Below are 17,082 nucleotides of genomic sequence, written 5' to 3'. Positions count from 1 at the left end.
GTGATTTCAATGAAAACAAAGTGAGGACCGGCCAAAATGTCCTTACTCCGTAAAAATGACCTCACTTTGTTGGTTAAAAACCCCTCACTGGTCCTCAGTATGCCGCAAGTACAAGAACGCACACACACACAGAAATATCTGACAAAACATCACCCACTGGACCAAAATCGTCCGTCCGTTTAAGCAACGCTGTGAACTTTGCAGACCCTGTGCATGATCCCGAGGCTAAATATCTCAACTCATAATAATAGTCTTGGCCCCTGCAGCCGTCTGCATGATAATACAAACACACTGTCCAGGAACAGAAGGCTCAACAACGTCAACAAAAGCAGCAGAAGTTTGTTTTTTAAAAAAAAAAAACCCCAACTCACCATCAGCTGTTGCTGTAGCAGTGGCAGGAGCACACAGGTTCCCTGAGCCAGTTTTAACTAAGAATGAATTGGGGCCAAACTCATCCTCAGAGTCAGAGTCCTGGGCTGGCTGATGAGCCGCACAGTTACCTAGCAACCCTGCCTCGCTCTCATTGGCTGCAATGGAAGGGGGAGGAGGGTATGGGAGCTGCTCAACAGGGGAGGAGGAGGAGGAGGAGGAGGAGGAGGAGGCGGATGAACAACAATGCGGAGGACCTGTAGACCACAAACAGAGACAACACATGCGGGGGGGGATGAATGAAACACACCCAAAAACACAGGGATCGTCACATAAACACACACACACACACACACACAACTTAATTCTGACACTTAAAAGGGGAAATAAAAACACACACATCTGCCTTTGTCTCCGCCGGCCTCCGCCCAACTGAGAGGTACAATACAAACAGGAGTTTGTTTGAAGGCAACGACAAACTAATGCTGCTTCAAAGCAATAAAAAAACATCCTTTTATTATTCATTTAAATGTGAAAAAAAAGTAGGAGAGGGAAAAAAAACTCTGCTCAAGTCTTTACAAGAGCACAGAGACATCGACAGGAAGTTTAACAAACAGTTTTGCTGTAACTGAAACTTTCTCGTGCACAATCTTTTCTGGCATCTGATCCTTTGTGTGTGTGTGTGTGTGTGTGTGTGTGTGTGTGTGTGTGCAGAAATAGTTCAGGACAACAGTGACATACAGTACAGTGAGGGCCGGGTCATGCTTTATAATGACATGTGTATGTTTTCGAGCACATGGTTCTGTTTAGACCACGGTCGGCTCAAACTCAATCTCACTTTCCGTTTCAGGAGCAGCTGTTTTTCACCAGGAGCTCGTTCTCATTGTTGTTGTATGTTCTTTGAGTTGTGCGTGATGTGTCCTCCTGCCTTTAAGTTACAGGGATACTTCACCGATGTGCATTAGCATAGCTTTGTGTTACGAGAATAGGGTTAGTGTTTTGGGAATAAGGAATCATTTTAGTGAATTTTGGAAATTCAGGAAATGATCCATTTGCCCTGATGCACTTTGACAATAAGCTGACTTAAGTCTCAAAAACAAAAAGTATCTCGGAATGACTTGAAATTTACCATCATAATAGTCGGCATCACCCTGAACAAGGATCCGTCGAAAATATTTGCAAAAATCTTAAGGAATAATTTTAATGAATTTTTGAATTTCAGGAAATGATCAATTTGCCCTGATGCACTTTTGACAGTGAGCTGACTTTCTTTTTTAAAAAACAAAAAGTATCTCGGAATGGCTTGAAATTTACCATCATAATAGTCGGCATCGCCCTGAACAAGGATCCGTCGAAAATATTTTCAAACCTCTTAAGGAATAATTTTTATGTATTTTTGAAATTCAGGAAATTATCCATTTGCCCTGATGCACTTTGACACTTTGGAATCAGCATTGCAGTTTCAAATCTTGGACCAAGTGTCAAAGAACAAATCATGGAGCGCAAAGAACAAGTGCATTTTCAAACAATAAAATGCAATATTTTTAAATGATTAAATCTTTTTTTTTTTTTTTGATTCACAAATCTACACACTATTCTCGCTGTTGCAGGGCATTCGCTGTACTTAACTTAATTACACTACAAAACAGACAGAAACAGAAACAGCAGCTTAAAACAATTTCCCTAAATATGATGTATTTTCACTTCTCCTCGTCCACCACAGCTCGTCTGTAACATGAATAATGCACGGGTGATCATTTATAGCCTCTTGTTATACATAAAGTGTGCGACTCTGATTCTCCTAACGCGCCAATATCGCATTTTTTCTCCTTCTTTATTTTTTTCTTTATTGACTCCAATCTCAGGCCCTGTCACGGGATGTTAAATCTCCACAGAGTGCCCATTAAGGTATGATTAACTTTTGATTCAGCTCGGTGCCACGCGAAAAAAAAAAAAAAAAACCCGGAGCACTTGAGTAACGTGTACTGCAGGCGAACGCGGCCATCAGTTCAGAGCACTCGCGCTCTCGCGCCGCACACCCTGCGTTCTCCCATCACTCCAACGGCCTTGATGTTGGAAAATTCCTGCTGACTGGACCGTCATCCATCAGCGGAGATACATTTCCTCCTCGCTCTGTAACGATCCCCGAAGAGCATTAAAATACGACTCACTGACTCGCATCTAATTAGGAAACAATTAGTGATATTAACATATCAGGCACAGGCCGACACAAGCGCACACGGACGTCCACTGCACCGCCGGGGGAGTCACAGTTTGTGCTTTCTATATATATGTATATATATATATATATATATACTTCCACAGCACATGCTTCATTTCTCTCTCAGACGGCTGCAGAAGCTGCAGGGTTAACGACTGTGACGCTTCAATATACAGCGATGTACAATCCTGCTTTATTACTATTAGTCATTCCCAGAATTCCTCAGATACGCCCCCAACATTTAGCCAAAAACGACCGCACACTCTATACGCAGCAAGGTTATTGTAGTTTTGAATTTTTCATTCGTTTTTATTAGCGCTGGGCACGTTAACGGCGTCAGTGTTAACGCATGATAAGTTTCCATGACGACTGACCCGGAAAAAGGTGCGCGTGACGCCATGTTTACGTGCCGCGGCACCAGAGTCCAGGTACCATTTAGCTCCGTTAGCTACATTAGCGGTCTGTTTATTAAAGGAAAAGAGCAGCAATACAAATAACCAGCGTACTGCGTATGTGTACCTCTGTTTAGCGTTACTTTAGAGACTCGTTTTAAAAATCGGGAGACCAAAACATGACAAGTCTTTTTCCGGTCAGTGGTCACCAGTTGGCTGCGTTAGCTCCTTTAGCGCTGTTAGCGTGCCTACAGTCAAACTGGAGCGGTCTGTTTATTAAAGAAAGGAAAAGAGCAGCGGTACAAATAACCAGCGTACCTGTGTACTGCGTATGTGTGCCTCCATTTTTAAAGTTTAGCGTTACTTTAGAGACTCATTTTAACAATCGGGAGTCACGTAAACATGACGTAACGCATGTCTTTTTCCAGTCGGTCCTCATGGAAACGCGTCATGCGTTAAATTGCATAAGCACATGATGCATTTCCATAACGACTGACTGGAAAAAGATTTGCGTGACATTACGTTTACGTGCCGCGAAAACCGGAGTCCAGGTACCGTTTACCAGTTACCTGCATTAGCTCCTTTAGCACCGTTAGCTCGTTAAGTCGAAATGGAGTGGTCTGTTCATTAGACAAAAAGAGCTGCGATATAAATGACCAGCGTACCTGTGTACTGCGTATGTGTGCCTCTGTTTTAAAAGTTTTGCGTTAACTTTAACTTTAGAGACTCATTTTAACGGCGTCAACGTTAACGCACATTAACGCATGCCACGTTTCCACGACGACTGACCCGGGAAAAAGACTAGCGTGACGGCATCTTTTACGTGCCGCGGGAACCGGAGTCCAGGCACCGTTTACCAGTTACTCCGTTAGCTGTGTTAGCTACTATAGCGCCGGTTAATGGTCTGTTTATGAAACGCAAAGAGAAGCCCTACAAATAACTAGCGTACCTGTGTAACTGCGTATGTGTGCCTCTGTTTTTAAAGTATAGCGTTACTTTAGAGACTCATTTTAACAATCCGGAGTCACGTAAACATGACGTCACGCGCGTCTTTTTACGGTCAGTCCTCATGGAAATGCGTCATGTGTTAACTTGCATAAGCACATGATGCATTTCCATAACGACTGACTGGAAAAAGACTTGCGTGACATTACGTTTACGTGCCGCGGAAACCGGAGTCCAGTTACCGTTTACCAGTTACCTGCATTAGCTCCTTTAGCACCGTTAGCTCGTTTAGTCGAAATGTAGTGGTCTGTTCATTAGACAAAAAGAGCTGCGATATAAATGACCAGCGTACCTGCGTACTGCGTATATGTGTGCCTCTGTTTTAAAAGTTTTGCGTTAACTTTAACTTTAGAGACTCATTTTAACGGCGTCAACGTTAACGCACATTAACGCATGCCGCGTTTCCACGACGACTGACCCGGGAAAAAGACGCGCGTGACGGCATCTTTTACATGCCGCGGGAACCGGAGTCCAGGCACCGTTTACCAGTTACTCCATTAGCTGCGTTAGCTACTTTAAGATTAAGATTAAGATTTAAGATTAAGAACCCTTTAAGTGTCGCAAGGGGAAATTTAATTCTGCAGTGAGTTAGTGAACACACACAGCACACAGTGAGGTGGAGAACATGCTAACCCAGCGCAGTGAGCTGCCATGCCAGTGAGCGGCGCTCGGGGAGCAGTGAGGGGGTTAGGTGCCTTGCTCAACAGCACTTCAGCTGTGGACTGGTCGGGGATTGAACCGGCTACCTTCCGGTCTCAAGCTTCGAGCTCGAGACCGGAAGCTCAGTCTTCTGGTCTATTTGTTATAATTGATAACAAATCAATTATCATTTGTTTCAGTTAATTCAACAAATGATTTAGTCGTTTTAGTTTAGCTTTTATTTTGAGGAATTGACTAGTTTCAGTTTAGTTTCTATTTAGTTAGTTACTCAGGTTTTTCAGGTAAATGAATGAAGTTTTGGACAAAGCTGAATTTATCTACAATTCAGTTTAGTTTTAGTTAGTTTTGGTTTGTGTAGTTTTTATTTAGTTTTTATTTTGATTTCAGTAGCTCGTTTTAGACTTAGATTCCGTTCACTATAATAACCCCTGACACGCAGATGAGTTGACATGAGAGGTTGAAAACTGAGCTCCTGAGTCCTGCAGCTTTTTATTTCCCTTCCTGGAGAGCGAGGGAGGGAGGATTCATCCGTGAGACAAGAAAAGATTAAAATCCTCTAAAAAAAAAAAAAAACGGTCAAAGTCATAACCGAAAATGAGGTCAAGGTAGTCGGTGCTTAGCGGCCGTTATTCTTTCACACAAAGGTTTTACTGTCTTTACTGTGTTTAATTAACAGAGGATTGTGTGCAGCCAAGACGTCCAAGACAGAAGCCAAACGGCCTCTCGATGCAACTTTTATTTAAAAATCGAAAGCAGAGTTTGAAAGAAATAAGACAAAAGACGCACTTTTATCGCTCTTGCTGTTCAAACCGTGCGATATTGACGTTGTGATGTTCAAATCCACATTTTTCTGCACGTGTTACAGTGCAAAGAGAGAGAGAGTACAGTATGAAAGAAGGCAAATATAATTCAAAAGAAGTTAACTTTGCATCGAAGCCAAGGTTCAAAGAATCAAATATATATATATGTTTTTTTTCCGAGGCATAAAACAGTAAGAGTGTGTGTGTGTGTGTGTGTGGTGCTGGTATGGGAGCCAAAACAGCGGCGCTAACATGAACGTGGGTGGACAGCTGTGCATATTTGTTCTTTTCTTTTTACAACTCCACAAGTAACAATGAATAAAATAGTCTTTTTTTTTTTTAATGCTGCTTTGAAACAAATTTTGGAACCGCACTGGATTTGAGAGTTACGCAAACGGCTGCGTGTGAGATTATTGCGATTGTTTAAACGATAATCTGGGTCTGAACAATTAGTTACGCTGAAAAACATGGGAGAAAATAGTTTTTTTTAAAAACTATACAGTCACACGTAACAGACGTGTGTGCGCAGTTGTTTCCGCGATGAATCAATTAATTATTAATTAGCGGCAAACGCACAAAAAATTAATTAACACAAAAATAAATAACAATCTTACAGCCTACAGGTGTCAAGTGCCTGCTTTGCATATCTCCATTAACACTCCCATAACAACTTGAATTTGAGATCATAGGGAAACAAAAAGAAGATGAAGCAAATCCTCACATTTAAACAACAAAAAGGAGTCTTCATTAGCAGCGACGCTCACAATTAACACACATTACCGATCGTTTAATCAACCAAGTGTTCCGGCACTAAAACTAATAAACAACGACACGTTCCTTAGACCTTTAAACACTCTGTTTATCCCTTTAATGGGGATTAGTCCGTGTTTCGGTGGATTCAGGGGGAAAAACCTGAGAGCACTCACCAAATTACACCAAAACGGTTTAATAAGGCAGATAATATCCTGATAAAAGTCACGATTGTTAATTCTCGCCCTCCAAATTCAGCCGTTCATCCTCAATTTGCCTCTAACTGCGTTAAATTCTGACGCCATTGCATTGAAATTCAAAGTTATTCATCAAAAAAAAGACAAAAAATCATCTTTTCTTCGATTCATCACGACGACTGCACACACACACTCACACACACACACACAATACCGAGCAAGGTAAAGCGGACTTTGTCACAGTCCAGGTTTTGTGCAATGGTGCGTTTACAATGGAACACGAGCTACGTCTACATGGACACAGGTGAAATAGGTTGAATAAAAATGCTTCACGTAAATACTCTGGTTCTGGAGTGGCAGTCATTGCAGGGTTCTGGCTAGCGCATTTTAGCGTTATAGCGCTATAATTTGACACGAGTTAGCCGCTTCAGGTCATGCAAACGCGTTAGTCCAAATAAAAAAATGAAGCTAGTCTTAGTCAGACTAAAATGAAGCTAGTCTCAGTCTAAAAATCAAGCTCGTCTTAGTCAGACTAAAATCAAGCTAGTCTTAGTCCGACTAAACATCAAGCTTGTCTTAGTCAGACTAAAATCAAGGTAGTTTTCGTCCGACTAAAATGAAGCTAGTCTCAGTCTGACTAATAATCAAGCTTGTCTTATTCAGACTAAAATCAAGCTAGTCTTAGTCCGACTAAAAATCAAGCTCGTCTTAGTCAGACTAAAATCAAGCTAGTCTTAGATAGACTAAAACCAAGCTTCTTTGTCTGACTAACATCAAGCTAGTCTTATACTAACATCAAGCTAGTCTTAGTCAGACTAAAATCAAGCTAGTCTTAGTCAAACTAAAATCAAGCTAGTCTTAGTCAAACTAAAATCAAGATAGTCTTAGTCAGACTAAAATCAAGCGTCTTAGTCAGACAAGTGAGTCTTTGTCAGACTAAAATCAAGCTAGTCTTAGTCCGACTAAAATTAAGCTAGTCTTAGTCCGACTAAAATCAAGCTAGTATTAGTCAGACTAACATATCTAGATAATATGTTATCAGCTTCTTTCTTTGGACAACACGCTCCATCTAATTTGTATCACCATTAACAACGTACAGCAGGTACGAAACATACAGAACCACAGCGCGATCCATCTCGCCGTTCACTGTTTGTAAAAGGTCAACATCGAACAGGAATTGACAAGTTGTCCGATCGCCTATCTTAGTCGCACTATACGGCCTTCGCTGGATTAAACCGCACATGTAAACATGCCGTGTGTTTTCTTATTAGAGGCTTTTTTTTCCCACAAACTCCAAACTCCATAGGGCAGCAGAGTTCAATGCGCTTGGACTGATGCGGACGTCTATTTGTCAAATGCAGAAGCGCACATATGAAATGCCCGAGCCTGCGCCTTCATTACCGAGACAAAAAAAGTATAGTTTTGAAAAACACCACGGTCTGTTTCAGAAAAACAAAACTATTAAAACAGAAATGAAAGTGCAGGGGAAAAAGAAAGTTGAAGGTGAACAGTGAGGGGGCCGAGCAGAGGTGAAATAATAAGGGTGAGCGACGACAACAGCATTTGTTTATAATTCAGACAGAAATGCTTCTTCTTCTGCAACTCGAGCAGAAAGTGCACGTGTAAACATGACCGTGGAGATACAGTCGCGGGCGGATTCACATCGCGCTGTTGGTTGTTTAGTTCCGTATAATGGCTCTTGTGTTTCATTGTGTGGGCACATGGAACCGTGGGCTGTGCTCCCTGTGCAATGCTGCTGCTTATTATGTGGCACTGAACACCGGCGATGATGTGCTGCTGCTGCTGCTGCTGCTGTTTGACACCCGCACCTCACACGACACACCTTTTGTCAGCGTTGCTGGCAGAAGAGCAGAGCGAGCGGCGTAGGTGCAAAAAAACTCACCTGATTTTACACGCTCACACCACGAGTCAACGCCACGTCACACTCCCGTCGTATTCACGTCGCTAATTGATGGATGTGCACCTTTTCAGACCTTTTAAAGCTCCCATAGAGTGGTCCTATGGCACATATTATGTGAGTTATGGAGGTCTATTTACATACATTCACTTGATTTTTATGGTCAAAAACCTCAGAGTTGCTGCAAACCGGCCGATCGAAACCTCTCCTCGCTGAAGCAGAAGACAGAGCTGTGTTAGTCAGATTAAAAATCAAGCTTGTCTAAGTCATACTCAAATCAAGCTAGTCTTAGTCCGACTAAAAATCAAGCTAATTTTAGTCAGACAAGCTAGTCTTTGTCGGACTAAAATGAAGCTAGTCTTAGTCCGACTAAAATGAAGATGGTCTTGGTCAGACTAAAATCAAGCTAGTATTAGTCAGACTAAAATCAAACTTGTCTTAGTCGGACTAACATATCTAGATAATATGTTATCTGCTTCTTTCTTTGGAAGCTAGTGTTCGTCAGACTAAAATCAAGCTTCTTTGTCTGACTAAAATCAAGCTAGTATTAGACTAAATCAAGCTAGTCTTAGTCAGACTAAAATCAAGCTAGTCTTGGTCCGTCTAAAATCAAGCTAGTCTTAGTTCGACTAAAATCAAGCTAGTCTTTGTCCGACTAAAATCAAGCTGGTCTTAGACTAAAATCAAGCTAGTCTTAGTCAGACTAAAATCAAGCTAGTCTTGGTCCATCTAAAATCAAGCTAGTCTTTGTCTGACTAAAATCAAGCTGGTCTTAGAGTAAAATCAAGCTAGTCTTAGTCAGACTAAATTCAAGCTAGTCTTATTCAGACAAGCTAGTCTTAGTCCCACTAAAATGAAAGCTAGTCTTAGTCGGACTAAAATCAAGCTAGTCTTAGTCCGACTAAAATCAAGCTAGTCTTGGTCAGACTAAAATCAAGCTAGTCTTAGTCCGACTAATAGCAAGCTAGTATTAGTCAGACTAAAATCAAACTTGTCTTAGTCAGACTAAAATCAAGCTAGTCTTGGTCCAACTAAAATCAAGCTAGTCTTAGTCCGACTAATATCCAGCTAGTCTTAGTCAGACTAAAATCAAGCCCTGTTGTGATTGGCCAGCCAACGAGAGCTTTCCAGCAGTGGCCGAACTATTTAGGGCTTCGTAAACGAGGTCATGACGCAGATACACACCAAAAAAACAGCGTTAATTGGAACTTCCGGTTTATGGGAGCTTTAAGCGAAATGATACGCATGTAAATTACCGTCTGGCTCGTTTCAAGGACACAACAGCCTTCCTTCATGTATGAAAACCCTCGCCCTTTTAGCCGATTAATCCTCCTTGACGCCACATGAAGGTGGCAGACCTGTATTTGTTTCCTCCTGCAGTTTCTAATTTGAGTGGCGCACACGTTGTGAAAGTGCAGTTTGACGCTCACCAGATCCTTTAGTCACCTTGATTAAATCCTGCAGCTGCTGCAAAGTCACCGCTCAACACTTGAGGAGTGATCTTGGGGAACATTTACTGTTGTATTTCTTGTTTTAAATCGTCTCTGTCGTTATTCCTTAAGGAAGTGCTTTTTTTTTTGTAAAAAACAAAATCGTCCAGGGTGAGTTATTGGAACGAACGATGACAACTAATTAATACAGTAATGTGACTTATGCTAAAAAGATGATTAGGGAGTAAATCTGTGGAAAGGGAAACAGTTTGTTTTATAAATAAGCTTCTGATCCCAGCCCTAATACAAATAAGGGGCTCTATTAATTGAGTCGCGTTTGCCTACGAGCTACTTTGGCTGACGGGGAAAACCTTAATTGGACGTTTAATAGCTTTTAAATTGCCTGAACAATCCCCCCGTTCACTTTTAACTTTGTCCCTCTAATGAAGTGCCGCTGCCTGGCTCTGGTTGGCCATGTTTACAGTGCGCGACACAAATGTTCACATGGCAGGATCAAGTTGTCCTGGAAATGTCATGCGATACAAAGGATTCGGAGCCGCTAAATCCATGAAAGGAGGCTTGATGTGTTTTTTTCCCCCCTAACTCCACTGACTGCGCCATGACTGATTAACTTTACCCCCCCCCCCCACATACTTCCCTACATGATCACTGCTCTTTGTTTGGACCGATCTTCAAAGGCGAGCGTTAGTGCTGCCATTGTGCCGGTGACAGTGTCGGGAAATGCGATGCGTTAGCGACGCGAGGACGCTAACACTCAGGACCTCGCGAAGGTGTTTCTGCAGTGTGACAGTGAACATACTGGCTGGTGATGGTGCGACGAGGCGATAAACGACGTATATTTGTCAGACAACAAATCTGTGCCACACATATAACTCTGCAGGCGATGAATTTCCATCAATCCATCGACCTTTTGACGCGACTGTCCCGCTTTGGTTATTGGTGTCTCAATTTCCGTATTTCCATTAAGGCTGAACGATAACGAATAAATATCTAATTGTGATTATTTTGATCGGAATAGCGACTGCGTTATGATTCGCGATGGCCGAGGGAATGGTGATTTTTCTACGAACTAACCCGATTAAGGCTAAGTCCGACTAAAAATCAAGCTAGTCTTAGTCAGACTAAAATCACGCTAGTCTTAGTCGGACTAAAATCAAGCTAGTCTTTGTCTGAGTAAAATCAAGCTAGTCTTAGTCAGACTAAAATCAAGCTAGTCTTAGTACAAACAAAATGAAGCTAGTTTTAGTCCGACTAAAATGAAGCTAGTCTTAGTCAGACTAAAATGAAGCTACTCTTAGTCCAACCAAAATGAAGCTAGTTTTAGTCCGACTAAAATCAAGCTAGTCTTGGTCCGACTAAAATCAAGCTAGTCTTAGTCCGACTAAAATCAAGCTAGTCTTAGTCCGACTAAAATCAAGCTAGTCTTAGTCAGACAAGCTAGTCTTAGTCAGACTAAAATCAAGCTTGTCTTAGTCAGACTAAAATCAAGCTAGTCTTGGTCCGACTAAAATCAAGCTAGTCTTAGTCCGACTAAAATCAAGCTAGTCTTAGTCAGACTAAAATCAAGCTAGTCTTAGTCAGACAAGCTAGTCTTAGTCAGACTAAAATCAAGCTTGTCTTAGTCAGACTAAAATCAAGCTAGTCTTAGTCTGACTAATAGCAAGCTAGTATTAGTCAGACTAAAATCAATATAGTCATTGCTTTAGATTTATTACATAATGCACCTTTAAAAAGGCCAAGATACACAGAGACAATCAGTCACACCTGACTTAACCTAACTCCCATCATCATGTCCTTGGAGGAAGCCAAAGTCTGTAGTTTGACCCTCGACCCAATCCTCGTTCCACAATCCATAAATACATTTTCATATTGTATTTGGTCAAATTAGCATCCGTTTGGCTACATTCTATTGGAAATACACAGTTTATGTCAGATTTTACGACGAAGAACGGTGAAAACAATAACTCACGGATAATATAGTTAGATTAATAAAACTACGCATGGTGCTAAATGCCAAGCATGTTATATTTATTTTTAATTAAATGACTCTGGTTCATACACTAGATATATTAAATATGATTTTTTTGTTATTGAATGTGCTGGATTAATCGTGTGACAGAAATTAATAATCAGAATTGTTCATTTACACGCCATGAAAACGTGTTACGTGTACCCAACGACTGCAGGTTCGCACAATTGCTTCATTCTGATTTTTTTTGCATTACTAGGACTATGACAATTTGGCGAAACAGCAATGCATATTGAAAATGTACGTTCCCCCCCCGTGTTTATTACTGCAAGATTACAATTATACAATAAAGACGTCAATCTAGTGGTCACCGCCCATAGTTCATCGCCCTCAGTGGAGGAAAATTACCAAGAGACGTCGTTGAACGGGGAAGAAGGAAATTAGCTGTGATGAGTCAACATTGGAGAAATGATAAAAAACATCTCTGACAGCACTGTTTACCTGCGAGTAATCGATATCTGTAAGGAGAACATAGGCTGAAAACAAATTATTGTAACCTTGCACTTGGAAATGTTTAGGCCTGAGCATTACTGAGTAAATGGAAATGATATTTGTGCGTAATAAAAACACATTATCGCGCGCGGGGAAAGGAACATTCCATTCAAGGCCGACCCAAAACATTTCTATCAGCGCTTTATAGCCGGCATCCGTTACTTACAACCAGCGTGCGCCGCACCACTCTACGGCCAAATTAGAAATGGTTCACAAACAATGAAGCGATAAAAACCCACATACATATGGAGGTGCCTCGCCACCAAAGCGGAGATAGAAAACAGTCACGGAGTCGCATTCTGTCACAACACTGTCGTTAGCGCCGTTAAAAAACAAACACATAAAGGAAGAAAGATCGACCGGACATCGCGGGACGAGCGGTAATAATCCAGCAGCACTGAGCTAATCTGACGCTTGCCAGGTTCCTGATCGCATCAACCTTCCACAGAAGACCACTGCGAACGCTAACCTCGTGAGCTCAAGGCTAAAGCAGTTTTTTTTTCATCAAAGTACAACATAATACTTTGTATTTTCCAGCAATTTTCCAATAAATACACTTCAAAAATTTCCTTTTTCAGACGATAGCTCCTCTGTTTGCCTCACAGCAAGCAGGTCCTGGGTTTGATTCCCGGTTGTATAATGACAACATAGACAAATTGAGAATTTGACCCCAGAGGCAACTTTATCCAAATCCGATCCAATCCAAATGTATTTATAAAGCACATTTAAAAGCAATAAAGTTGACCAAAGTGCTGTACAGTTAGACATAAAATAACACAAGAAAACAACTTAAATTCAACAGGACATTTAAACAATAAAAGCGTTAAGACCAATAGGAAAGGGAAAAGGGATTAGAGTAGACAACTCTATTCTAACACTTTCTTTCACCCCCATTATCAGTCTAACCTGGCACGTTTCAACAACTGTTGTGTCTCATATTTATAGTGTTTTCCACAATTAAGAAACTCACGATAATTAGACCATTTGGCTTCCTGTTAAAAGCACCACGGTCATGTGATGGTTTCATGGTGTGTTGCCATGGAACTACTAGAATAGAGGTAGTATTTTTGAAAAATAGAGCTTCCCAACCTCAGTTTCCACTGAGTTGAGAAATATCTTCATTCTGTATTTTTTGTAACATGCCCTCCAAGTGACAATTGGTCCTGTTAGCGTAACTGTTAGCAAAGATGGCGGACACTTGGTCCTGCTAGCTTAACTGTTAGCAAAGATGGCGGACACTTGGTCCTGCTAGCTTAACTATTAGCAAAGATGGCAGACACTTGGTCCTGTGAGCTTAACTGTTAGCAAAGATGGCAGACACTTGGTCCTGTTAACTTAACTCTTAGCAAAGATGACGGACACTTGCTCCTGTTAACAAAAATGGCGGACACTTGGTCCTGTTAGCTTAACTGTTAGCAAAGATGGCAGACACTTGGTCCTGTTCTTGTAACTGTTAGCAAAGATGGCAGACACTAGGTCCTGTTAGGTTAACTAATAGCAAAGATGACGGACACTTGCTCCTGTTAACAAAAATGGCAGACACTTGGTCCTGTTAGCTTAACTGTTAGCAAAGATGGCAGACACTTGGTCCTGTTCGCGTAACTGTTAGCAAAGATGGCAGACACTTGGTCCTGTTCGCGTAACTGTTAGCAAAGATGGCAGACATTTGGTCCTGTTGGATTACTGTTAGCAAAGATGGCAGACACTAGGTCCTGTTAGGTCAACTGTTAGCAAATATGGCAGACACTTGGTCCTGTTAGCCTAACTGATAGCAAAGATGGCGGACACTTGGTCCTGTTAGCATAACTGTGAGCAAAGATCACAATTCCAGTTGATAACAGAAAAACTGACAATACTATTACATACGCTATTACAAAATTAGCCATATTGCCGTATCGCTCTTGAGTGTTCTGGGGGCATTGCACTACATCTACAACTGACTTAAATTACACCATTATCATGATGTAATCACTTAGTGCTAATCTATTCAACTGTGTGGAGAAGGTGGAAAATGTCCAAGTGAGATATAAGGAGGAAAAAAAACAGCAGTAGCACACTGCAGAATACTGATGATTTCCACAGTATTGGCTTGGAAGATGAAAAGGAGGAGGGGGGGGGAAAAAGTGGCTGAGTCAAGACATGGCATTTCTTCTCTGGGTGATTATGAGCACAGACGTGCTCACCGGTCATTCTCTGCCCACATCTCTGCTGCCGCTGGGCCGCTGCCACTCTCGTTCCCACAAAGTCCACTCTATTCCTTTGCCCTGGAGAGACAGTGTGCCCCGCAATCAGCCCAGAAAAGGCACCTTCTGTTTCGACTTCTCCGTGACACGGAGAATTAATCCGACTGGAAATGTGAAATTGAAATCCTGAAGGAGGTTTTTCTTCCGCTGCACTGGAAGCTGCACAGAAAGGATTTGTGGACACATAACGAGAGAGTAAAGGCCGCTAACTGAGCGATCGCTAACTGAACCATTTTCAAGACTCCTAACGCTGACAGTCCAAGGCCCAATAGTATTTTGAACCAGTGTTGGTTCTGACAGAGCTAAATCCCTCCATTCAGCCCCGTTCAAGCATCCCTGGGGATGTCTTTGTTCACGGTTGTAAAAGTAAAGGTTCCACTCTCCTCATAGCTAACAACATCCTGCAGACGCTGTTTTTTTAAGGATCTCACCAGTGCACAAAACAGTTTGCGACAGAATTATCTTCTCCACCAAACTCATAAATGCATATGTCAGTGCTAGCACATGGTAATCAGCTCTAAACGAATGTTTCTAGGACTCGATTACTCCGTCAACTGTTGGCCCTGTTAGCTTAAATGATAGCAAAGATGATGGACACTTGGTCCTGTTAGCTTAACTGTTAGCAAAGATGGAGGACACTTGGTCCTGTTAGCAAAGATGGTGGACACTTGGTCCTGTTAGCTTAACTGTTAGCAAAGATGGCGGACACTTGGTCCTGTTAGCAAAGATGGTGGACACTTTGTCATGTTCGCGTAACTGTTAGCAAAGATGGCGGACACTTGGCCCTGTTAGCTCAACTGTAAGCAAAGATGGCGGACACTTGGTCCTGTTAGCTTGAATGTTAGCAAAGATGGCGGACACTTGGTCCTGATAGCTTGAATGTTAGCAAAGATGGTGGACACTTGGTCCTGCTAGCAAAGATGGTGGACACTTGGTCATGTTCGCGTAACTGTTAGCAAAGATGGCGGACACTTGGCCCTGTTAGCTCAACTGTAAGCAAAGATGGCGGACATTTGGTCCTGTTAGCATAACTGTTAGCAATGAGAGAGTAAAGGCCGCTAACTGAGCGATCGCTAACTGAACCATTTTCAAGACTCCTAACGCTGACAGTCCAAGGCCCAATAGTATTTTGAACCAGTGTTGGTTCTGACAGAGCTAAATCCCTCCATTCAGCCCCGTTCAAGCATCCCTGGGGATGTCTTTGTTCACGGATATAAAAGTAAAGGTTCCACTCTCCTCATCGCTAACAACATTCTCACCAAACTCAAACTAAAAGCATCTGTAAGCGCTAGCACACGTTAATCAGCGCTAAACGAATGTTTCTAGGCCTCGATTGCTCCGTCAACTGAGCCGACTTGAAAAAAAAAAAGAAAAGACAACGCTAATAGTGGATAATTATCAGCTTTTACTCTGCCTGCGCGAGCTGCTCTATTCCCTCTGCCATCACACACAGAAGCTGGTGAATAAACACAAAGGCATGAATAAATAATGACCCCTACAATCCTCTTAAGGTCCCTGAATAGTGTGTGTGTGTGTGTGTGTATGGTGGTGGTGTGGGGGGGTAGACAAAAGTTTACTTTTGGTGTTTGTGAGCTAGCGGAGCCTGAAATTGTAAGCGACTCATTAGGGCTACATGTGGCTCGCCGGCGGCTTTGCTCGACAAAGTACGGGGAGGATTCCCTGCCCTCATCATTCCTCAGCACATTTTAGGCCTGACCTGATATGATAAAACTGTAAAAATATACCCTTAAGTAAAAGCTACATGTGCCAATAAAAGAGCGTTAAAAGGAATCTAAAGCAACTTCCTGTATCCTATCACAGTGAAAACCTTCACCTGAGCTTAGCCTGAGGTCGTATTCACAGCTAATCGTCTCCGCTAGACTCGTTATTACACGTACAGTTGCTAGCCCCTAATGTGGGGCAGTAAGCTAACATTAAGCTGGGCGCCGACCACCGTAAAAGAAGAAGAAGATTAGCAGAGAGAAAAATGTACCTCAAAAGTATGGGAGCACTTTACGTTAACGCCTAACAGCATTAGCTGAACTATGCTAAATGTTCTGATCTCCTGAAGAGGAAGCATGTTGGAGCCACAGGTGAAGGAGATTCACGCTAACTTCGTAGTACGTTAATTTATCGCTCATACGTCAACACAACTGGAGAAAACAGAGAAACTAGACTCGGTACGATTGGGGTTTGCAAAAACTAATCGATTAAGTCGATTAAAATCGATGATTAAAATAGTTTGCAACTAATTTAATAATCGATTAGTTGAGTCTACGTTATTACACGTACGGTTGCTAGCCCCTAATGTGGGGCAGTAAGCTAACCACAGCTGTGGCAGTCACTTTCGTGAAATGAAACACACCTTTTTAATAACGTATTCTCCTTTATCGCCTGAGGTGGCGCTGCGTCAAGAATAACGAACAAGAAAAATCATCGGAAATCATGCGGTCGTCTGTTGTTTTAATGCAGGATAACTATTGTTTCCCTTCACATCCTGGGGAAAACATGGAGCTGCAAAAACGGACTCACACATTCGTTTTACACGCTTCGTG

General features: G+C 42.0%; 1 protein-coding gene across 2 annotated transcripts in view; it reads right to left on the bottom strand.

The window, feature by feature from the left end:
* The window catches only part of tenm4 (teneurin transmembrane protein 4), a gene marked incomplete at both ends in the record, with an annotated part of 186,001 nt that overhangs the window by 153,522 nt on the left and 15,397 nt on the right, over positions 1-17,082 (bottom strand). The window contains one exon of one of the 2 annotated variants that reach the window (XM_083887238.1): positions 372-626. The exons of the other annotated variant lie outside the window; for it this stretch is intronic. Coding sequence (XP_083743364.1) covers positions 372-626 — 255 coding nt within the window. The remainder of the gene's footprint in view (positions 1-371; positions 627-17,082) is intronic. 2 annotated transcript variants of the gene reach the window in all.

This window comes from Microchirus variegatus (assembly GCF_963457635.1).
Source record: "Microchirus variegatus genome assembly, chromosome: 3".
NCBI classification, from domain to species: Eukaryota; Metazoa; Chordata; class Actinopteri; order Pleuronectiformes; family Soleidae; genus Microchirus; species Microchirus variegatus.
This window is presented reverse-complemented; position numbering and strand designations above follow the sequence as displayed.